Source organism: Amphichorda felina (genome assembly GCF_050947745.1).
Source record: "Amphichorda felina strain 45539 chromosome Unknown scaffold_9, whole genome shotgun sequence".
Lineage (NCBI taxonomy): Eukaryota > Fungi > Ascomycota > Sordariomycetes > Hypocreales > Bionectriaceae > Amphichorda > Amphichorda felina.
The window spans coordinates 1,896,475-1,919,326 of record NW_028145041.1 but is presented as its reverse complement, the minus strand read 5'-3'; the positions used below and the strand labels follow the sequence as shown (position 1 = coordinate 1,919,326).

At 56.2% G+C, this 22,852-nt stretch overlaps 8 protein-coding genes and 1 non-coding gene across 9 annotated transcripts; 2 read left to right on the top strand and 7 right to left on the bottom strand.

Moving 5' to 3' along the window:
• Positions 1-592: 592 nt before the first annotated feature.
• On the top strand, positions 593-2,617 carry FAT1 (uncharacterized protein; the record flags this gene model as incomplete). Its single annotated transcript, XM_083198527.1, has 3 exons — positions 593-599; positions 660-1,414; positions 1,469-2,617. 3 exons carry the CDS (start codon positions 593-595, stop codon positions 2,615-2,617), a joined length of 1,911 nt encoding a protein of 636 aa, XP_083046262.1.
• Positions 2,618-3,148: 531 nt separating this feature from the next.
• On the bottom strand, positions 3,149-6,319 carry ACO1O0_009175 (uncharacterized protein; the record flags this gene model as incomplete). Its single annotated transcript, XM_083198526.1, has 1 exon — positions 3,149-6,319. One exon carries the CDS (start codon positions 6,317-6,319, stop codon positions 3,149-3,151), a length of 3,171 nt encoding a protein of 1,056 aa, XP_083046261.1.
• Positions 6,320-8,856: 2,537 nt separating this feature from the next.
• PRX1_2 (thioredoxin-like protein) lies at positions 8,857-9,586 on the bottom strand (the record flags this gene model as incomplete). Its single annotated transcript, XM_083198525.1, has 2 exons — positions 8,857-9,184; positions 9,246-9,586. The coding sequence occupies 2 exons, from the start codon at positions 9,584-9,586 to the stop codon at positions 8,857-8,859; spliced, it is 669 nt and encodes a 222-aa protein (XP_083046260.1).
• Positions 9,587-10,756: 1,170 nt separating this feature from the next.
• Positions 10,757-10,835, bottom strand: ACO1O0_009173. Its single transcript has one exon. It is a non-coding gene; the product is annotated as a tRNA-Arg (tRNA).
• Positions 10,836-11,687: 852 nt separating this feature from the next.
• On the bottom strand, positions 11,688-13,546 carry ACO1O0_009172 (GMC family oxidoreductase; the record flags this gene model as incomplete). The annotated part of the gene is made up of 4 exons (XM_083198524.1): positions 11,688-12,502; positions 12,589-13,038; positions 13,108-13,518; positions 13,543-13,546. The coding sequence occupies 4 exons, from the start codon at positions 13,544-13,546 to the stop codon at positions 11,688-11,690; spliced, it is 1,680 nt and encodes a 559-aa protein (XP_083046259.1).
• A 965-nt stretch (positions 13,547-14,511) lies between these two features.
• On the bottom strand, positions 14,512-15,370 carry ACO1O0_009171 (uncharacterized protein; the record flags this gene model as incomplete). The annotated part of the gene is made up of 2 exons (XM_083198523.1): positions 14,512-15,246; positions 15,317-15,370. 2 exons carry the CDS (start codon positions 15,368-15,370, stop codon positions 14,512-14,514), a joined length of 789 nt encoding a protein of 262 aa, XP_083046258.1.
• Positions 15,371-16,421: 1,051 nt separating this feature from the next.
• Positions 16,422-17,444, bottom strand: ACO1O0_009170 (arylamine N-acetyltransferase 3; the record flags this gene model as incomplete). The annotated part of the gene is made up of 1 exon (XM_083198522.1): positions 16,422-17,444. One exon carries the CDS (start codon positions 17,442-17,444, stop codon positions 16,422-16,424), a length of 1,023 nt encoding a protein of 340 aa, XP_083046257.1.
• Positions 17,445-19,911: 2,467 nt separating this feature from the next.
• Positions 19,912-20,248, top strand: ACO1O0_009169 (uncharacterized protein; the record flags this gene model as incomplete). The annotated part of the gene is made up of 2 exons (XM_083198521.1): positions 19,912-20,050; positions 20,121-20,248. 2 exons carry the CDS (start codon positions 19,912-19,914, stop codon positions 20,246-20,248), a joined length of 267 nt encoding a protein of 88 aa, XP_083046256.1.
• A 735-nt stretch (positions 20,249-20,983) lies between these two features.
• ACO1O0_009168 (uncharacterized protein) lies at positions 20,984-22,125 on the bottom strand (the record flags this gene model as incomplete). The annotated part of the gene is made up of 2 exons (XM_083198520.1): positions 20,984-21,130; positions 21,232-22,125. The coding sequence occupies 2 exons, from the start codon at positions 22,123-22,125 to the stop codon at positions 20,984-20,986; spliced, it is 1,041 nt and encodes a 346-aa protein (XP_083046255.1).
• Positions 22,126-22,852: the final 727 nt, after the last annotated feature.

Here is a 22,852-nt window from a genome sequence, read left to right as displayed (position 1 = left end):
TCACTCATTGGGCCAGGTATTGGTGGTAAGGCGCTACAGCGACTTGGATGCCCCATTTCGTCCCCATTTTGCCCCCAAGAAGCCCCCAAGTGGGCGGTCGGGGCTTAAGTCGTTCCGGGGCCCCAGGGGGATCGGGTGCCACTGATGGGACCGAAGCCTGGGCAGCCTGGGAGCTCCAGCCTCCAGGTACTGGCAGGTAGGGGGGCATCGCTCGCTAGACGCTGGGCCCTCCTCACCCTGGATTCTCCCGCTTGGGCCGACCACCCATGAACCAACCCTCAGGTCCAGGACTCCATTATTCCACGCCCATCAATGCGGAGCCGAGGCACCTTGACCCAGCTCAGAGTGGCCAACAGTCGCAATGCCGTCACCCGTCGGTCCGCGTGGACTTGATATACTCTGCACTGGCTTCCGCTTCATATTATCGTGTCCTCCTCTGTGCTCCCTCGTCTTGGATCCCACCTCATCATCACATCCTCGCCGGCTCGATGCCCCTGGGTGACCCCGCAACCGAGCAGTGACGTGACATCCCCAGTACGCCGTACGCCAGAACCATTCGCCTGCGACGCTGGCCTCTTCCAGTAATATCACCATGCCGGGTGCGTGTCCCGTCCCCCCAGCTCCATCTGTCTCACACATGAACCTAACCTAATTCCCAGTCCCTCTCGCCCTCACTGCCCCCGCCGTCGCCACCGCTCTCGCCTACCTCAACGCCAAGGGCTCCCTCTGGAACGACGTCAGGTACCTCGACCTCAGCTTCACCTCCATCAGCCGTCTCTTCTACCGCACCCGCGTCGACCGTCTCAACCTCTTCTACCTCCTTGAGGGCCGCGCCCAGGACAAGTCCTATGCCAACAAGGATCTCCTCCGTTTTGAGGGCAAGAACTACTCCTACGCCGCCGTCTACGACCGCGCCCTTCGCTATGGCCACTGGCTGAAGGAGACTCAGGGCGTCCGCCCGGGTGACATTGTCGCCATGGACTTCCAGAACTCGGACACCTTCATCTTCGTCTGGTTTGGCCTCTGGAGCATCGGCGCCAAGCCCGCCTTCATCAACTACAATCTCACCGGCAACGCCCTCGCCCATTGCATCAAGGTCGCCACCACCAAGCTGTGCCTCATCGACCCCAATGTCGCGTCCAACGTGGGCGACGACGTCAAGGCCCAGCTCCCCGACGTGAACTTTGTCCTCTTCACCCCCGAGCTGGAAGCCGATGCTGCTACCGCCCAGCCCGTCAGAGAACCCAACGAGGTCAGGTCCCAGGAGTCCTTTACCGAGATGGCCATCCTCATCTACACCTCTGGCACCACGGGAATGCCCAAGCCCGCCATTGTATCCTGGGCCAAGTGCGTGGGGGGATCTGGCATTGCTGATAGAGTCATCAGACTATCCTCCAAAGACGTCCTATATACGGTAAGATCTCTGCTTTCCTCTCCACCCCCCAGATTCGGCGCTGACAAAGTCCAGGCCATGCCTTTGTACCACTCTGCCGCCGCAGTGCTCTCCTTCCTGGCCGTCCTCCACGCCGGCAGCACCCAGGCCCTGGGCCGCAAGTTCTCCACGCGCACCTTCTGGAACGACATCCGCGCAATGGACGCCACCGCCATCCAGTACGTCGGCGAGACGCTGCGCTACCTGCTCGCGGCCCCGACCCAGCGTGACCCGGTCACGGGAGAGTCGCTCGACAGGCGCCACAAGATCCGCCTGGCCTACGGAAATGGCCTCCGGCCCGACACCTGGGGGTCCTTCAAGGAGCGGTTCGGCATCGACACCATTGTCGAGATCTACGCCGCCACCGAGGGCAGCATGGCGCTCATCAACATCTGCTCCAACGAGTTCACCATGGGCGCCATGGGCCGCCACGGCTGGATCCATGGGGCCCTCCTGGCCTCGACCCTTGCCGTCGTCGAGGTCGACTGGGAGACGGAGATGCCGCGCCGGGATCCCAAGACGGGGCTCTGCACGCGCGTGCCTAGGGGCGACACCGGCGAGATGCTCTTCGCGCTGCGCGCCGACGACGTCAACAGGAGCTTCCAGGGCTACTACAAAAACCCCGAGGCCACCGCCAAGAAGCTCATGTTCGACGTGTTCAAGAAGGGCGACGCGTGGTACCGTACGGGCGACGTGGTGCGCTGGGACAGCGAGGGCCGCATCTTCTTCAACGACCGCATCGGCGACACGTTCCGCTGGAAGTCAGAGAACGTGTCCACGGCCGAGGTCAGCGAGGCCGTAGGCACGCACCCGGCCGTCTATGAGGCCAACGTCTACGGCGTGGAGCTTCCGCACCACGACGGCCGCGCCGGCTGCGCCGCCGTCTACCTTGACGCCAGCCAGCCCCTGGAGGAGACGCTACGGTCGCTGGCCGTGCACGCGCGCGCCGCGCTGCCCAAGTACGCAGTGCCGCTGTTCCTGCGCGTCGTGAGGGGCGACCCGGGCGGCTCGCAGACGACGGGGACCAACAAACAGCAGAAGCAGCACCTGCGGGTCGCGGGCGTGCGGCCGGACCCAAAGAAGGACGTCGAGATGGGCCAGCTGTACTGGCTGGGCAAGGACGCGTATGTGCCGTTTGAGGAGGACCACTGGCTGGACCTGGAGGGTGGGAGGGTAAAGCTGTGATTTTTATGTAGAGCGAGCCATGCGTTTCGAAGCTTGCGTAGTACCCCCAAGCGAGCACCTATCAAGGAGGAGGTCAAGTCAGAACATACCAGTGTAGAAGAAGTCCCATGTACGGAGTAAATACTACAACCAATGCGTTTGAATCGGCTTCTAGACCAGTGCCCAGGGCCAGAGCATGGCAATTCTCCATGTGATATCAACTTGGGACTTTATGGGAAACAAGGAGTGCGCCGTTGAGGATAAGTCGAAGAAATAAAAGGGATAAAATTATATACCAAAACCCAATGCGCTGGACTATCCAACTAGATAGAAACTTTGAAACTGCTTCGTGCTTTTGCCATCGTTCCGTCAATCGTCATGGGCGCAGAGCCGCGTGGCTTGTAGGGCCCTAATTTCGTCCAAGTATATATCCTCTTTCGCACCGAGAATTTCCATCCGTCCCGCCCATCTGTCTAAACCTTCTAGGTCGCTAGATATCGACGTCGTATATGGTTGTCAGATCCTTGTCGTAACATCATGTCTTCATCGAAATCAAGAGGCCCCGATACCAAGTCCGACACGTGGACCCTGGCTGATATAGCCACCCGGGACGGCCGTCGCGCTCATCCCCGGACCGCCGCCGGTGTTTGTGCCGGTGCGTTCCCGCATCCGCCGACCCTCCATGAGTCCACGCAGGCCACGCTTCTGGAGGCCGATGACGCTGCTGAGCTCGCCGTTCCATACAGGCATGCCGCTTCTCTCATCACGCTCGCCATACTCAGAAGAGCTCCATTCGGAGCCGCTAGCGCTCGTCGCCGACATCTCGTCGCTGCCCGGGCGGCTGTTGGACGACACTTCCGTGTTGATACTTAGGCCTGCGGTGCGGCCTGCCAAGTCGGACGAGAAGGAGTCGGAGCCGTTGGACGCGTGGCCACTGGGGCCACCCAGCGAAAAGTCTGCCGTCAGAGAAGGCGAGCTGATGGGGTCGAGGTTGCCAACGAATGTGTTGGGGTTGAGGGAGCCGTCGATACCACGACCGCCACCGGCAGCCATGGCCGTCGCGTTGAAGACTGCGGCGGCACTACGGCTATCAAGGAGCGAGTGCAGGCGCTCAACAACAGACTCCAGGAGGCCGTCAACACGATATGGCCGAGAAATCTGCAACAGAGAGCAGAGGATCTGGGGAGTGCAGAGGGGCGAGGAGGGTGGTGGTAGGGAGCTCGTGTACACAAAGTGTAGTAGAGCCTGTATCGTCAGATACGTGTGTGGCATGTACAGGCATCGGGGCCGCGAGTTCGGTGCCAGGGATCGTGGGGTCGGAGCACTGTTGATAGCGGCTGGTGTAATATCATCACTCTGGGATGCGGCTCCAACAGTGGCTCCAGAAAGCCCAGAAATAGAGCCTCCAGCGCCCCCGGCAGTCGCTGATCCGACAGAAGAGGCTAGTGACGTCGGGCCAATGCTGTCCGCGTTTCGGTTGCTAGGCGTAATGGTAATAGCAGACGCCCGTAGCGGGTTGCTCGATAGTCCGGACCTCAGGGTCATGGCGTCGCTGCCATCCTGCGTAGCCGTGCCCTCCCGCAGAAGCTGGACGAAATATGGTCCCCACCGCCGCGCCACGATCCTCGAGTTGACTGGGATGCGTTCACCACCGATGCAGAGAATGTCCATGTCGGACAATTCTCGCAACGCCAGTGCCTTCTCGCCCAGCTCCTCACTTGCTCTCGAGTGGGAGCGGCCACCTGCCGTGTAGCCAGCCTTCCGTGTCAGGCTCAACCCAGGCCCGGAGTAAGGGCTGCTAGCCGAGATGAAGCCCGACAGGGGGCTCGTCTTCCGCGGGTTGTCGTAGAAGCCAAAAGCCTCTAGCTCAACCATGCACACATTGGAAAAGTTGATTCGGCGGTGGTTGTAGTCATCGACAAGGCTCCTCTTCCGGTTGCCCAGAATGACAAACGTGTTGCGCCGATTCCAGAGCACTCCCCTGTTCCAGCTGCCCTGGCTGAAGACGCTGCCGCCCGCATCGATGCGGCTCCACGTCAGCGACCGCAGGTCCAGGGCCCAGAGCGCATATTCCTGCTTCGATGAGGTGAGGTACGTCCCGCTGACGACGAAATGGGTGTCAATGATGCCACCGTTAGGGAAGCGGAGACCTGGGGGAGAGTAGGTCCCAGACATGGGCCGCTCATGGAGCGCACCATCCGATGTGCGAATCTGCAGCTCCAGCTTGACGTCGAGGAAGTTGTAGTTTGAGTAGATGAGCATCGACGATCCGGCATCTCGAGCTTCCTGGCTTGCCGCCTCTCGCTGCGTGCCATTCTGATACGCCTTGCCGATCTTGGCGGTGACTCCGGCCGGCAGAGGCGTGGCGACACTCCTATACGCGCCACAGCTCTTGCCCAGCGGCTGTGTCGTCGTCCACTTTAGACTCCGCAGGTTAAAGACACTAATCTGCTCAATGTAGTGGTTCGCACCGTCCTGGCCGCCCACAATAATCATCTCGGCGCCGCCAGAGCCGTCAATGTTGATGCCGATGCGCCCCTCATTCGGGTTCCCGGAAGACGGGTTATGCTGGAGGGCCGAGAGCGGTGCGCGGTGTGAAGAGAAGGAGGCGGATGAGGGGAGAACACAGGCGCAGTGTGCGTATCGGCCTTGCGGAGCATCCTGTGTGGGGATATATGTCCACTTCCTCGTCGGCACGTCGTACACGTAAATGTCCGACATGACTGTGACATCGGGCTGCTGCTGGTCGGCAGCAGGAGCCTGACTCGGAACAGGCGACATGCCACCGTAGCACACCATCTTGGTGTCGCCAAGGGCACACATGGAGTGGAAGTAGCGGGGTGGAGGAACGTCGCCGTACGTCTCGAGTTTGGTCCAGTGGCGGCGAATGAGATCGAGCTCGTACAGATCCGAGGTCAGAGGCGCGGGGCGACTCCGCGAGAGGATCCTCCCCCCAAAGACGTAGAGCTTGTCGCCAAGGATCGTGGTTGTAGCACCGACGAGGGGTCGCGGTTCGCGGCCGGTAGTCCGATGAACATTGCACATCAAACCCGAGCGCTGTGTAGCTGTGCTCTGTGATGCGCCGCCGGCATTGGCATTCCCCGAAGTCTGCGGGCGGCTCTGGACTGCCTGGGGACCAGGCGTCCCTCCATTACTCCTAGGTGGCAGACCATCCTCGCTGACACTTCCAAGGCCCGTTACCCCATCTTGCCGTGAGCTGCCGAAGCTGCTCATGCTACTATTCATATCCTGCGAATACTGGCCTTGTCCTCCATATATCTGGCCCCCTTGGGGTGCCCCGCTCGGATCCATATCGTCTGGGCGGAAGTCAATGCGAGACTCGACAAAGCGATCGACCTGCGCCGGGGTAGGCTCTGTTACAAAGCTGGGTTGCGGGGGCGTTACAGGCAGCGGTTTGTCGAGATTCTGCTGGTGGTTTAGATTCCTCGCATGCTGGGACGTGGGCGTGGGTGTGTCCCGGTAGGTGCCTCGAGCAGGCGACTCGGAGCGGGCAAGATTCTTAAGGTTGAGGCGGGAGGGATTTTTGGAGATCTTGACCGAGGGGAGCTTCTTGAAGGTCCGGTAGACGCCAGAGAGAAGGTCGGGGGTGTAGCGACCGGAGGTAGCTGCCAACGGGGGGCGTTCGGGGGATTCAGATTCGGAGTCGGAGAAGCGAGAGAAGTCTGATGAGGACGGGTTCTGGTGGGTGGTCAGTTCTGACATGGTGGTTATGGTCCGGGATGTGAATCCGCGCAACGAGATAGGGAAGCCAGGTCAGGACATTGAGGTCCACCAGGGAGGGAAGAGCAGTAGGAGAAGCAGATGAACCACAAAGAATAGAAAGAAAACGTGCCGTGACACTGGGTGCCGTTCAATGCTAGCCACACCTGGACTTGTTCTCGCTCAATCTCGGCACCTGGCCTGTGATATGGGTCCGGGGAGGAAGTAAGATCGTCCCAGCCAAGCCACGCGCAAGCGTGACAGCCTGACACTGGACAGACAGGGGAAGTGGGAAGGGCTGGGTCGTTGTCATACGGTTTGTGACAACCAGTGGCGTCCTGGTGCGAGGAGGAGTTGGGATGGGCTCTCTGAAGGAGTCGAAACTGGCCAACAGGGCTTCCGGGCGAAGCAAAACTTGCCGGTGGGAGATGATGGGTAGGGTTCCAAGGAGTTTGCCTCCGCTTGCCACGCGTGGTCACCCTGGCCCTGCGGCGGGAATTCTGGGTCAAGGATCATCACGCAGTGATGGGATCAAGGGATGTGTTTGGGACTCTGGGTTGTGTGGGTAGCCGTAGGAGCACCCCCCAATGCAGCTCCAGCACAAAGCAAATACGATGACGATACTGCAGGGGGAAAGAGATGCATCGCGACGTACATACCGAAATATCGAGCAGCGGAGGACTCGTTCACTGCGACCCTGCGATATTTACCTCGAGGGGCCGCTCGATTGCCGTGTCGGAGGAATTGCCGAGGTGCGCGCAATGGCGAGCGAGAGGGGAGGGGAGAGGAGATGGGAAACGAGGGTCAGCGAACCCGAGGAGAAGGACCGTTCTTGGGGGACCAGGTGCTGGCGTCGTGAAGGGTCGCCGGGGACCTGGTTCTCAGGGCCACAATTGCTTGGCCGGGCGCAGACAACGGCGGGCTCAGCTGGCAATGACAGATCGCTTTGGCCAGGGCGCTTCGTTGGATTCCTTGTGGTTCGCACCAGGATAGTTCTGTCGCTTTTGCTCAAGCGCCTGGCGGTGGCTGATGGAGAGCGGGTGGTCTGAGGACGGGAGGGGTGGAACTGGAGGAGGCAGCCCTGGCCAGGGTCGAGCTGACCTCACTGGCCCGGGCGCTAGGGGGCCAGTTTAGCGTGCTGGGCGAGGAGCTCACTGCTAGGCGAAGGGTGCAGCCGCTATTCGTACCGCCGTAGCGCCGCCTCTATGTACGAGTACAGGCGTTGAGCCACTACAGCAGCCACCAGACGACCGTTTGGCCGATGTGCGGTCATGGTCGCTCAGGGGCTCCCCCTCTTTCCACCGCTTTGGGTCTAGACCTCAGTTTGATCGCCCTCCGTGCCAACGGTCTGGCCTCTCGCTGCAACGTCGTCAACGCGTGGTCTGGCCTGCTCACTGGGTGCTTCTCGACAATGTCCAATCGTACAATCCGCGGCCGGCCATTGAATGTTTGCCTTTGGATCCCGAAGGGCCGGCCACGCTGCTACTGGACCCACGTGCCGTGCTAGAGCCTAGCCATGACCCAGCCCGGGCGGCGCGAAACGGCCCCCGAGATGAGAGTGGGCTCGAGCGCCGGGCCGGACTCGAGAGCATATAAAGCAATCTTCTTGAAAATCTCGCCTCTGTATCACAATGGTCCGTGGCGGCTTGCTGTCCCCGTTTAACCCCGTTGAACGGTGGAGAAGGAGCATCAAATCTCCAGCTCGCATCCGGATATTCATCGACTAAAAATACCGACATGCCAGATTGTAGGGCCGGCCGAATGCTGTTCATCATTTCGAAACAAAATCTCGGAAATGACGCACCATCGCGGGGTGAGCCTCATCCTTGACAGATGCCTCCTTGACCTTGCCATGGTTCTATGACAGGGCCCCGCCTATATTTGATGCTACACGGCAGTTGGCCGCCGAGGCATTCGGTCAACCATGTTGTTTATCGCCGTTGGGCATTGTGATACAAAGACGCCCGTGTCAGTTTCGACCCTCGTACTATGTAGTACAAGCTTTCCTCCTGACGCTGCTTCGCGCCTAACACGTGCGAGTCAGCTCCCTGCAGACGGACCGCGTTCCTGGGCGTGGAACGCTGTTACACTCGTGGGGCGTTGGGCATGAATGAAGACCGTTTCGAGAATAATACATAATCCTTCGAGAAGAATACGTAGAAGGCGTTCGCCCCACGACTAATGTTCCTTGCACCTCCAAGCTTGGGCGGGCGTCACTCCCCCACCGGCGTTGGACCAAATTTCGGCGGTTTATTCGCCCCCGTCTTGTTTCAAAACCAGGGGCACTTTAGCAATGCCGTAGAGCTCATGATATATTTTTTTTTCTTCATTCATTATAGTAGGTTTGTGCGACAAAAGGAATGGGTGTGTCTATGTCGAGACGCGCTGGGCAACTTCACCCCTCCAACGCTTCCTCGCTAAGGTATCATTAATGCCTCGACCGGGCATTGCCTCCCAAAATTTAAAGGACTTTTTTCGCATTTCCTCATTACTACAACTCTCCTAGAGTTGTCTCATCCCGCTTCTGAAAGTACCCCAGCTTAAGAGGACTTGGGCAGGGGGGTAAAGCGCAGGTAGGGCTTGACGATGCGGAAGTCGGGGAACAGCACCTTGGCCTCCTCGTTCTTGACCGAGGGGGCGACGATGACATCATCACCGGGGACCCAGTTGATCGGGGTGGTGACCTTGTACTTGTCGCCGGTCTGGAGAGAGTCGACGATACGGAGGACCTCGGCGGTGTTGCGGCCGGTGGAGGCGGGGTAGGAGAGGATGGTGCGGATCTTCTTGTTGGGGTCAATGATGAAGACGGAGCGGATGGTGAAGGCGATGCCCTTCTCGTCAACGTTGGTGGCGTCCTGATGGTCGATCCTGCGAGTTTGGTCAGCATCTCGTCGATGACAGCTTCGGTGGGAGGTGGAGCGGCGCTTACATGTCGTAGGCCAGAGCGACCTGGCGCTGCTTGTCACCAATGATGGGGAAGGTGACCTTGCCGCCAGTGACCTCATCAATGTCCTTGATCCATCCGCCGTGAGACTCGACGGTGTTGGCGGACAGGCCGATGAGCTTGACGCCGCGCTTCTCGAACTCGGGCTGGAGCTTAGCAAAGGCACCGAGCTCGGTGGTGCAGACGGGGGTGTAATCCTCGGGGTGGGAGAAGAGGATGACCCAGTTGTTGCCGATGAACTCGTGGAAGTCAATGGGTCCGGCGGTGGTGTCGGCCTGGAAGTTGGGGGCGACAGAGCCGAGACGGAGGGGAGCGGGCTGGGCCATCTTGATGGTTTTGGGTGCGGTTGGAGAAAACGGCGGAGTACGAGTAAGTCTTGGGTATCACGAAGATACAGATGGAGGAGGAGAAGACAAGAGGAGCTCCGTGGCACCAGACTACGATAGCGGCACTTTATACCTCAGCTCGTCCAGACGGCGGCAGCCCACGTTGCCCACACCTCTGACGACCACCCACAATCACCTCATCACCACCACTGGACGCGTTCGCATGGACCCCGCGATTCGAGCTTCTTCTGCCCCTCACTTCCCACACTGGGCCAGAGGAAAGCACCCAAAAGGGAACCAGCTGGCGCCGATTGCGTGCTGGCCTGCGCCAGCCATTGGCTGCGCGCGGTGCGGGCCGCTGGATTCTGCCATTCACTGTACGCTTGACGCAATCCAGTTCGCCATGGGTCCCGACAGCCGGGGCTTTACGTCAAGGACGCTTCTGAGCTAATCTCTATTTCATATCTGGCATGTTGACGCTGAGAGATTGAACCTTGAACCCCGCCCGATGGTCCGGCTTTCGGCCTGTCGTGCTGCCCCTCGTGGAGCCTGAGCTCCCGTCCCGATGCCGGATTAGTCAGTGCTGGACCTCCAGGTATCAATGATGGTAAATAATGAAGGTCATTCTCAATATGAAATTAGCAGGAATGGCATCTTCAAGTTTGCCTCCCTATCAATGTGATAAATTTCTAGACCAATGCGACAATAGGCCCGTATCGCCCTTATCCAGCCTCTGCATCTCTTACCTCGAGCATCCCAAGCTACCTACCCTATGCACGAGGTAAAGTTGTCTCAGAAATAAGAAGCCAAACATTGCCTCGTTTACCTAGACCACGTGGGGTATTTTCCAATTCCATGTAAGGTACAGAGTAGCAATCCGTATAGCCTAGGTAAACTTATTCTGCGGTACTTCCCTAAATGGACGGTTCTTAACCCCATCCTGTCTGGCACGTGTCCTATAGCAGCGTTATGAATGGTTTGATGTAACCAATCGATGAGCCCCCCAAACTTTGCCATGCATCAATATACTACCTACCTATCAATTGATGCAAATATTATAGTAACGAGCGATTTGCTCAACGAAACAAAAGAAAAAAAGAATCTCCACAACGTGTAAGAGAATAATGGCAATCATTGTGAAAAACTATCAATGTGAGAGGCAAAAAATATCGACCACGCCAGGGATCGAACCTGGAATCTTCAGAGAACTCAACCGAAATCTGACGCCATGCCATTTGGCCACGCGGCCAATTGAATCAATTGGATACTAAGAGACTCATTGTTACAATATATATAGGAAAACAATGTGCAATTACACACAGCACTCGGATTTGTTACAATATCGTTGCATCTGTGCTCCATACCAAAGCATGAAATACCACAATGCTACTAGCAGTTACTAGTATTTAAGTCTAATAACTCTGGCCTTGCTTCAGTCTACTACTAGTACTTATGCTCTGGCTGCCACAGCGCGTAGTATTGCCAACAATCTGCAATTGAGAACTAGCTTCTGCGTCACATCTGTGAGCGCAGGCGTGCCTCATAAGAGCGTTCATGGCTACCGACCTACTACTAATGATGCAATAGCAAAACCTAATTCTGGCATTGATATAAAATAGAGAAGGGGTTCTAATGAATTTGAAAACGGGGTGATTTGATAATTCAACATTTTAGAAGTGGCTGGCTATGCCTGTGATTGTCCCAACGTCGGCATAACATACTCCAGCTGTAGACCACATGCGCTTTAGCAGGCATCGAAGAAACTACTTACTTTTCTATATTAACAAGGCCCCTCAGCTTTCGGGCCCTTGTGATTGGATTGCGAATCGTCATAGATGGCATCATGGCATTGGTCACCTCGGTGTCCTTGATGGACGGCACGTTGTAAGGCATTTATGGGAAGCATGCCACTCCAGGTCCCCTTGAAAGGGGCAGGGTAAATAAGGTAGACATAAATTTCACTGTTATTACTTGAGATAAGAACGGTGTGTTCCTAAGCATCATCGGAGGCCACAAGTGTAATGACATATGTCTATGTAAGATATGGGATCTGCAAAGACGCAGAAAGGGCGCGAGTCCAATGGCAATTAGGTATGCTTGGTTAGCCCTGCTCATTCTTGCCGTAGCCTTGAATAAGCTCGGCTGCATACTCGGCGACGGCATACACAGTGGCCTGCGTATGCGCCGCGGGGAGCAAGGGCATCATGCTCGCATCCACAACCCAGAGGCCCTCCACCCCGTACACTCGCAGTTTAGCATCCACCACACCTCCCCATTCCCGCGGCATCATGGCGGCTGTACCGGCGGGGTGGTCAAAACTGGGGATCAGCAGGGTCTCCCGCAGTGCCTTCTCAACGTCCACATCAGAGGAGTCATCGACGGACGGGCCGGGAGACACCTCGACTGGCTCCAGGGAGGCCATGGTCTGGCTGCCCATGAATTTGCGGGTTCTTTGAAACCCTCGAATAAGGAGGAGAATATCTACAGGATTGGAGACACTTTGGAAGTCGACAACTAGTGGGATGGATGGGTCGGGGTTGGTGCTGTTGATCATAATGGTGCCGCGCGACAGCGGTTTCTGGAGGCCAATGGCCAAGGGGATTTCTCCGCCTTGTGAGATATCGGTGAGGGCGTACTCCATAACCCCGGCTTGGGAATTACGGAACCGAGACTGCGTTATCTTCCGCTGCTGGACGAAACCCTTAACGAGCGAGGGGTTCTCCGCGTAGATCGGCGGGAGATGCGCCAGCGGCTCCTGATCATCTAGGCTGTCGGCGATGGACTCAAACTTGGGGTCCAGGTCCTGGAGGGAGTCGAAAACAACTCGGCTTAACCATGTATGTGTGAAAGGGCCCGTCTTGTTGGTGACATATTCTTCCCAGGCCGCATCATAGAACTTGGGGTCCTCCATCAAGTCTGCGTTGATTTTGGTATTATTGTTGACTTTTAGCACATGGGTTAGCCAGGATAATGAGATAATCAACCTTAGAAGTTCAGCGTACATTTGTGAGACATGAAAAATCTCGGGTGGTCCTGGAAGTTGGCGCCTACTCCAGGGGCGTCGACGACAAGGTCAATGTCTAGGGACTTGAGGAGCTTCGCTGGCCCGATGCCGCTGAGCTGTAGAATTCGAGGGGTATTGACGGCTCCCGCAGCAAGGATGACATTTTTAGACGAGACAAACTTGGAATTTTTGCCTTCAAGACTGGCAACCTCGACGCCGGTGGTCATGTTCCCCTCGAACTTGACACCTGCGCCGTAGTGCCGTACCAACAGGTGAAGATTAGCACGGTGGCTCACCGGTTGGTAGTAGGCTGTTTCTGAGGTTGAACGAACGGACTTCCTCCCGTCAAGACTATGAGCCATCCAGGCGACGCCCACGTTTTTGCCGTCGGCACCATCAGTGAGCTCAGCCGCATCTAGATCTTCCACCCAGGCGCGTGCCTGTAGCTCTATGAGGGATCGAGTTAGTGACAAACGGCCCCTAAGTGACTACTGATGAGATGTCTGAGGAAGCTTACCGGCCACTGGCCACTGCCAGGCTGGATAACCGACGTGAATTGGCCCTGTGCCGTAGGCGTCGGGGGTCCATTCATAGCCATACTGCTCAACGTACTCATCCGCAGGGGGAGAGAACCTGGACGATTTGCGGAAGTATTTGAGGAGGGTATCCCACCCCCATGCTGGATTGCCTAGGCCCTCCCACGAGTCGTAGTCGCTGGCAGAGCCGCGGTCCCAGGCCATGCCGTTGACGACGGAGCCGCCACCGACCGCCTTGCCGACGCGCAGGGGCCAGGTGCGACCGGCAAGGTGGGTTTGAGGAGCCGAAGGTATCTGAAAGAGCATTGAAGGTTGTTCTCGGTTCGAGAAGAATGGGATAGTGACGTTGATCGTGTCGGCAAAATCGCCATACTCGACTACCAAGACAGACTCTGCGCGGCATTGTCAGCGCTCACCCATGGATACATGTACCTGGCATAAGAAGACAGAAGACATCTCACTGTGGGGGTCCTCGCTCAATCTACTAGCGACCACAAGGCCGCTCGTGCCACCGCCAACGATGATATAGTCGTACTCGGCCTCGACCGACTCCAGGTCGCGCTTTACATGTTGCCGTGATGGGTCAAGACATGATACGGAGCCCACGGTAAGAATCCACTGCACGGCAAAGCGCAGCACTCTATGGGAAAGCATCGTGGGTGTTGGAACCTGAATGTGGCGATGGAAACAGCTGAATGGAAGCCAGTCTGTACTCTGTACTTGACAAGTTCCAAGGTGACGACCTTGGGTTCTCTTATGGGATTGAAGCTAGGGACCTTGTCCTCGAAGGATCCGATTATCCCCAGATTCACACTATCCAGTCTTACACCCTCGTTAACAGTTTTCACTGATTGGCCCAGCCAGCGCCTTGTTGGATTTGCGGGCAAGGAATCGATTGGGCCGTTCGTAAACCAAGACTGCTGCCTTGTGCGACCGTATATCTTACCTCATCAGTACATGTCAAATGGTATCTTCACACTCGGCAATTCCCCCTTAGCTGGAAGGCCTTTCCTACATGTAGTTATAGGCGCAAACTGAATAGTTTCGCGCTTTGATATACTGCGTAGGTTTGCCTCCATGTATATACATAACTTCGCAAGTTCCGAAAGGGTGCACCCAGGGTGGTAGTACTATATTACCATCTTACAAAAATTACACAAGCGACAAAAGCCTGGATGCAAGCACAAGCATTTCCTGGTAGCAGCACTAGGAAAAACAATACAATAATGCATATATGTAAGGCTAGACCACCGTGTTGGGCAAAGCTTCTTGTTTGGTATGCTCCGTATTATCAACCAAGATATTCCACCATACCCAAAGTCACATTTGCAAATCGTGGGATTTGGATCCCCTAATGGCCAAGGCCCCGACCTGAAATCAATTCACTAACCAGTGTCGATATTGAGGAGTCCTCCAACAGTGAGCGACTTTGTTGCCCGACGATAATGATCCAGCAAATCTTCTAGGTTCTCCTCGCCTCCAGGTTTAGACAGGCCCCCCTCCTCAAGCCATTCCCTGTCTCGCGCGACGTCCCTTCGAAGAGCCCTGACCTTCTTGAAGGGTCTCTTGAAGGCCTTGCTCAGCTGGGATATTCTCCCCCGCTCCTTGGCGATCCCCTCTGCCCCAGAAAGGCGAGCCTCCTTAGACTCCAACTCGTGCAGGAGCTCCAGGCTGTCGACCAAGACCTCGCAGCGCTCGTGGGCAAGCTGTTTGAAGGAATCGGTAATCTCCCGCCTGAGAACTTCCACCCGCTGAGGATTCTGATGGTGATTATAGATCCTGCGCTCCCTTTCTTTCTCCTCCTGCTCCAGCTTCTCCAATTTTTTCTTCAGTGCTTCATTCTCCATTTGGAGGTCTATAATGTGGCGCCCAAGAGTTTCAAGGGACTTTTCATGTTCTGACTTGATTCTGGCCTCCTGGCTTGGAATGGGGTAAAACAGATCTTTGTAGTTGAGTTGGGAGGGTGCGTAGAAGCTTGGGGGGTAGTGCTGCCCCGGTTTGGAGTAATCGCCATCTATGTCGAACGTGTCTGGCTCGCTTCTCCCAACTGTCGTAGATGAGGGAGTGTGGGAAGAATCTGGAGAACTCTGGTGGGTGTCGTCCGGAACCATCGAGGAGGACTATACGATTCGAGTCATTAGCCACTCAGGGAGCCTTGCAAAGTAGAGTAGGTGGATGATGTATATATACCTGCGTGACGGGGGAGCGAGATCCCGACTGGCTGATACCAAATTCTGAGGGCATTTCTGATACAAATTGAAGGAGAAAGAACCCAAATATAGTCTTTACCGCTTGTTGTTGTAGAAGAAAGTGGCAGGGTTCGCGGCAGGGCAATGGAGATGGATGTCACAGGAAGAGCAACCGGTACTCAAATAAGGAGTATACAGGTAGCGTAGGGTGGTGGAATCAAATGGAAGAAATATCTTACATCTGAATCCGGGGCAATCGCTCGTTTTCAATGTTTATGAAAAGCGCACACACGTCACTTTTGGGGCAACGTGGTCTCGATATTAATGCTCAATGGGTCCCTTGGGCACCTTGTTGTCCAACGCCTGCTGCGAGGCACCGTGAACCTTATACTTCAGCCTCGTTAGTCTCCCACACGTTTTTCGCACCCAAAGAGTCGACTCTGCTGACCGGTGGCATCAATTGGCAAAGGCTTGCCTGTTAAGAACTCATTTGATCCTTAGGTCCAGTCGTCTGTCTACGTCGCAACCCCGAACTGGATATCATCAACAAGTCTTCTATGATCAAAGCATTTAGAAACAAAACCTTACATACTACCTTTAGGCAAAGCTGCTTCTCAAAAATGATGTTGAGGCAACTTTATTGGTGCTGAGGCACAGCTTCTAGCCTTGCCTATTTGAATGAGTGTAGTAACCTTTTTTAGCCTGGGCGGTGATTACTCCATTCGAGGTATTTTGATCGGTGATTGGTCAAAGGGGCGCTGCACATGAGCTTTAACTAGGGATGATGCTTTTAATGCCTAAATAGAAAGCTTAATGCATATTGTGGTGGAAGGATGAGCGTAGAGAGGATAGCCCCCCCAGCTAGAAGGCCGCGAGAGGCCATCGTAGTCAGCGGTATCAGAACATGTATTAATGATCCATGGCATCTAATTGCGTAGCTTTGCCTATCCCTTTGGTGGCGCATGATCGCCAACAACACGGTCTAGTCTATTTAAATATGTACCTGATGGCGTAACGGCTTGAACCTACCTAGTTAATAGTCAATGCCCGTACCTTTCATGTTTTTACTGCGCTCCTGGACCTGACCATCGCGAACCCACGTGTCTTTACGATGCCCCATTTGGATCCGACGGAACCTCTGTTGTTGTCCCAACGATGGCGCCCCTGTCTTTCTGGCTCAAGATAATGCCGAAGTACTTCTCCAGCACATCCAGTCTTTCACCATCGTTCTTGAAAGTCCTGTCCATCTTCTTCTCACCCTTTCTCCTCCACTTCATATTGTTGCCGAGTATAATGACTGTCCCGTCAATCTCGCCCCTCACTGGATGCTGCCCCTTCGGTGTGACTGGCACCTGAGTCTCAGCAATTCCCCGCAAGTTGCCCTTCTCGTCAACCTGGTCCGCGGTGGTGAATATCACACAGAGGACGGTCTTGCGGAAAATGGTAGTCGGGCTCTGCCACGGCGACCAGTTCATGGACCGCACATCCGCGGGGAGGATCTCAGTGTCCACAAAGCAGTACATGGGAGCCCACCCCGCGCTCTCCTCGGTGCGGTGCTCGTAAAACCAGACGTTCCCGGACCTCCTGGACGCCCCCGGGAGCACACCGTAGCGAAGTCGTATCTGCGCCGGCAGGATGTGGTTCTGGATGAGTCCAGACTCGAGAGGCAGGGGACGGCACGGCCCATTGGCACCAAAGCTGATGTCCACTGCATATGGCGTTTCCGCTATTGTGATAATATTCAGACAGTGGGTGAGCCCGCCGTAGCTTGCGGTAGGATGGTCGTAGACCCTCGACGGGACCATGTACACGTCGAAGCCCAGGGTACAGAGCACCACGTGGAATAAGGTATTGTTCTCCATGCAGTAGCCGCCCCGCCCCGGCTGGAGGACAATCTTGTCATAGAGATGATGAGGGTCGACGTCGATGACCCGGTGCCACGAGTAGTGCAGGAGGAGATTCTCGAACGGGATCTTGACCAGCTGGTGCTTCTGTAGCAGCGCCAGGTACGACAGCTGCTTCCCGGGCGTCAAGGCCGAGACATCAAACACGCGACTCGATGCGGGGAGACTGATGCGGTCGAAATATTGCTCTAACTGGGGGCGGGAGAACCTGTGTGGTGCCGGCATTGCGATGGAGCTAGGCGACAGGCCGTGACGTTTGGAGGGTGTCGATGATTCAAGTTGGTAATGACGAGGCAACGAATAGTGCCCCTAGTATCTAGTTCCAATGTTCCATACCAGTTCCAGTCTGACTGCACCGTCGGATGTACACACAACGGGATAAATACCGCTCGGGAACTGGATTACTGGATTGGCCATGGCGGCCCAATATCCGCTGCAACCCAGTGAGTGGGCCACGGCTAGTATTACGTGGTATCGGAAGACAGACTATCCGACTGCCAAGGACCGCTCCGGTACCGGCTCCACATTCCCCGGCGCGCTGTGTTGTATTTGCAACGGCGGAAGGTCTTGGCTCGGTCACTGTCGTTCAAAGTAGAGTTGAAACAGCATGGCACAGATGGAACCGCCCCCAGCGATTTTGGGGGTTTGCCTATCACCTGTACGTACCAATTAAGGCTGTCATCGATGTTGGAAAGGGTCCCGGCTCTTTCGACAATTGCGGGGTAGTAGCAATAAGCAAAAACTAACGTCTGGGTTCGACGTTTCAATGTTTCAAAGCCACGATGAATGTCTTGTTCGACATGTTCTGGACTGCGTCGAGCGGGATCAAGCCGTGGGCCCCGACTGTTGCGCCGGCAGAGGAAATGGCTTAGAGCCGGAGAAAAGATACGGCATTCAGCCAATATTCCTGCAGCCATGAATGGCTTCAAGCACCTGATGCGGATGCCTGGAGGTGTAGTTTCAAAAATCCCCAATAGGAGCGAAATACGAACTTCCCGCTCTGTGGCTTTCAGCCAGAGGTAAGCACCCATTCCACAGCTCGGATCTCGCCTTTTTGTCTGCTGTAGAAGTTCAGTCCAAGTACAAAGCAGACTGGTTGCGTGTGTGGACGACGCGGTGGCAGCTTGGCGGGTCTGGAGGTGTCATCCTGTTATGGTATACCAACTTATACGGCGAACCTGTGTCCGTCGATCACACCGCATACCGTCACAGCGTCACACTGACCCAGCTTAGAGGCTTCTGGCACGCTTCGGGACATCGGTCAGCTCGGGATATCTGGGGAATGCCGCTCGGCAGATCGCTGCCAGATCTGGTAGCGGCTGATCAGCCATTCAGCCCGACGCCTCCCAGCTGCTTGGCGACGCCCGATAACAACTCTCCGACCACACGCTGCCTGCAAGTCAGCCTTGGCAGTCTCGGGAGAAGAGGGGGGTTTGGCAGTCACCAGAGTCTCCGATGATATAATTAGAAGTATTATTATGGACCTTGACAAGGTCTCTACGTGGTGTTGTCGCGGTGGAGGAGAAGCACCTCAGGACCTTGGGGGTGGGGGAAGCTAACACTTAGCCAGGGCTGAGGGGGTGAGACATTAGGGGAATGCAGTGCCATGTTCGTATGCACTTCACCGGCACTGTGTGATCGAGTGAGTAAAAGCGTTACATCTGGTACATGTCGTAGAAGACCCTTGTTTCTAGAGAAGGTGGAAGACGTCACACAGGATCTTGACATGAGTATAGATTATTACCTGACTTTTAAAAGTCTATTGGGAGATTGATACGAATTTGATGCTCTCTAGAGACCCCGTCCGCGCTCCTAGTACTCAATCGTCTCGAGGAAAACACCTCTCTCGGTAGGAGGGTGGTAGGTAGGCTTACACCCATGGCCAGGAACGTACACAATTTCCAAATGGGTGTCGTGGTAAGGCATATGATTTGCCATAAACCTTTGAGCCAACCTTAACTTTGTCCCACGAGTGTCGATCATCCCCCATGTTCTGCCCTACGAAGCCCAGGCACCACGGTGGGCACCATGGGAGTCTGGCCGTCAGCATGATTGGATCCTTGGGTCATACTGCATGTATATTGACCCTTTCTCGAAGTCTAAGATGGTAAGATCCTCACATCCTCTGAGACATGCACGACTACTGCCTGCTGCCCGCATAGATAGCTTACACGAGTTACGATCAGAACGAGGCTCTCAGCCCCCAGTGCCCTCACCATCCGCGAACTGTAACTGTGAGACAGGCATTCTCCGCTCCTCATGAGAAAACGCCCCTAGATACTGATTCGTGAGGAGAGAGGCTAGCTTCGCTGCGAGACGTTCAGCTCAGGCTGACCATTGACGTGATGTTCTGGACGAGTCTACTGACGGTTGTCGCCTGAGGGTGTTGGGCACGGGGATCTTCCCAGGTCAGAAGTAACCCGCGAAGCAAACCGTGCGAGGCAGGATGAGAGGTGTAGGAATAATCATTCCATAGCAGCAGACTGGTAATCTGTCCGTGTCCGATGCCGCCGTGAGAAGACGATGCCTCACGACTCGAATATAAAAGGGGCTCATCTCCCTGCCCCAGGATAGATTTCTGAACAACCAACAGCCAGCAAACAACAGAGCCTCCAGTACCACTACCACTACCACTACCAACCAACTCCCACTCTTTTCTATACTTTACAGTATAACCAACCCCTCAGTCAACATGAAGGCCACTCTTGCTCTCGTCGCTCTCGCCACCTTCGCCATGGCCGCTCCGTCCAAGGAGGGTGCCGAGAAGTCCAAGGTCACCGAGTCTGAGGTCTCCATCATGGAGGACGTGACCGAGTTTGACTTTTATGCCGGTAAGGACCACCCGGGAATTCTCCATATCCTCCAGTATAAGCTGGCCCAAGTGCTAACCCCTTTCACCAGCCCCCGGCACCTCCAAGGCCAGGGCCTGGTGCGGTGGATACACCCCCGACCAGTGCAACAACCTCTGCTACTGGGACGGCGCCTACGCCTGGCAGTGCACCAGCTGGTCTTGCCGCTGCTTCTACTAAGCGACCCGCTCTGACAAGACCCCGTGTTGTCAAGATCCTGCCGAGTTCTGCGGCAGCGGCCGTACAAGTTCACACCCCCTGGAGGACATTGTTGTGGCAAACATTGAACACGCTACCTGGGGTGCCCGAAGTCTGGGGGAGCCACTGGGGGTGGGAACCGCAAAGCTACTAGTATCTCTACTTTATCCCCCGGTTGGATGGTTGGTTGGCCTCAAGTCTGCTTTTACAGCCCTCATCTATCTGCAGTGTCGATGTTGGCTCTTGCAAGTTGGGACTATGCATACATTTTTGTAGCTTAGGCTCAATTCATCTGATTCTGAAACCACTTGGACCCGTGAAATGGCACATGAGGAGATAGATCTAACTCTGGCGCTATCCATACCCTATCTCACTCTTTGGCAGATCATTCATCCTGTACTATCACAATACTCCGGGACGAGAAACATCCATCACTTTTGTTTTCACAGGCTCATACATGGGTAGGATATTAGTCCAGCCAGCATTCATACCACATGGTCCCTTCTATAACTAATAATGCCATAAAGTGTGATCGGGTCATATTAACAAACGTTACCTATAAAGACAAAGCCCTATTTTGTGTACCAAGATACATCCGCTGGGGTTATATAAAAGAAATCTTTTTGAGACTCAAACCGCCGGCCCCTCCAGCCCTCGAGCCATGACGGAAATCGCGTGACATACCATGAATCACCATTTCCCTGCCAGTTCCTATTCCTAACCAGAAGACAAGGTGGAATTCGACCCGCCAAACATCTTGTGCTGGAGGATCCTCGAGTCCTCCTTGGCCTCCCTCCTGGCAAACTCCTCGCAAAACTTCTGCGACGTCTCCAGCGGGAACTCGATGAGACTCGGCTTCATCTCCTGCGACCGAACAGAGTTAGCTTTCACGCTCCCCCACCGAGGATCAGAAGACTAGCTGGTTGGGAGTATGGAAAAGAGAAGCCCAATGGGGGAAGACATACCGCAGGGAAACACTCTGAGGGCTGGTGGATAAACTCATCCATCAGCGTCGTCAGGCGCAGGAGCTGCTTCCACGGGACGATGATGTCCCCCAGCAGGAAGACCGGGTACCGCGCCATGGACAGCTCCTCGAGGATCCACGGGCGCTGGAGGTACGGGCGCATGAAGAAGTCGGTACCCCCGATCCAGTGTTCCCCGGGGCCCCAGATGTCGCGCAGGGGCTCGGCCCAGCGGTGGAAGGGCGCGTAGTCCTCCGGGTGCGCCTCGGGGTCGCCCGGGTCGCCCCAGCCGGGCGGCATGGTGTCGTCGATGCGGCTCAGCACCTCCATGCCCACGTCGCTGTGCTCCGTCTTGGTGCCCAGCCAGCCGACGACGAGCTCGGCCCGCCGGTAGATGTTCTTCATGGTCACGACCTGCAGCGACTTCTCGGCGTCGCTGGCGTGGTTGACGCACAGCAGGTCCAGCCACAGGAGCAGCGTCGTGGCCCCGGGTCCGCATCCCCCGGAACCGGCGGCTCCCTTGGACGAGGGGGCATCGTCGACGGCGACGCCGAACAGCTCCCTCAGCCAGCGGGGGGCGCGGTGAGGGCGGTGCTTGGCCCGGCGCTGGAAGTGCAGCGACACGCTGGGGAAGAAGACGGCGCGCACGTGGCGCAGGGCCTGGGAGATGTGGTTGGGGACGACCACGGAGCGGCCGTTGACGACGATGCGGTCCGTGTCGGGCGTGTCGTCGCTGTAGAGAGACGACAGGGCGATGTACTCGGGCCGGTCCTTGTCCGTCAGGCGCGCCGTCACGATGCGGCAGTGGACGGGGTCGCTGATGCTCTGGGCCGGCTGGATCTCGAGCAGCCGGAACTCGCGCTTGGAGGCGTCTAGGGGCCGGTACGAGATGCTCATGCTTCCGGATGGGCGACCTTGCTTCTTCTCACTCTGTTCGCCTACGAGTATGGGGGGTGGGTTAAGATCAAGATCCGCAATCGTGGGTGAGGCCCCGGTCGGCTGGGATTTAATGATGATTAAGACCAATATTACGAGTGGGAAGATGGAGGTGAGTGGTGAGCCGGTGAGCCCTCAAGGGGTCTCAGATCAGGAGGGCGCCTAGGTCTCCAGGAACGGGCCTGGGACGGGCCACATGGACGGCCGGGGAGGACCCGGAGGTTACTGCACGGAGTTAATAGCATTTACGCAGCGGGTCATGATATGGGGACCTGTCAGATTGGTCCTGGCATCATGTTGTGATTGGCGATTCCCTTGATCCTGATTCCTTGGAGAATGGAGATGCCGCCTCCCACTGCCCAGGCCTAGCAGGCTGCCCCTGTCGAGTCCCTCAACCGGTCCATAATTCCCGTCACCGGACGACGCCCCATTGGAGATTCAGCTGTTGTCTCCTCGTTGTCGACTTGTCACTTGTCACCTTGTCAAGTCGCCAAGGTCGGCCGACAAGGAACTGCGCGGGCGAGATTGCGCTCCCGACGGCTTGGGCATTCATGCCCTGGGCAGATTGCGATTCGCGATCCCGGTACTCGACAACCGACTCCTGGCCGGCCCGCTCGACCACCCGATACTACTCGGTATTATTAGTGGCCAATGCCTCTGTTGCGACCCTTCGGGGCGGAACTGGTTT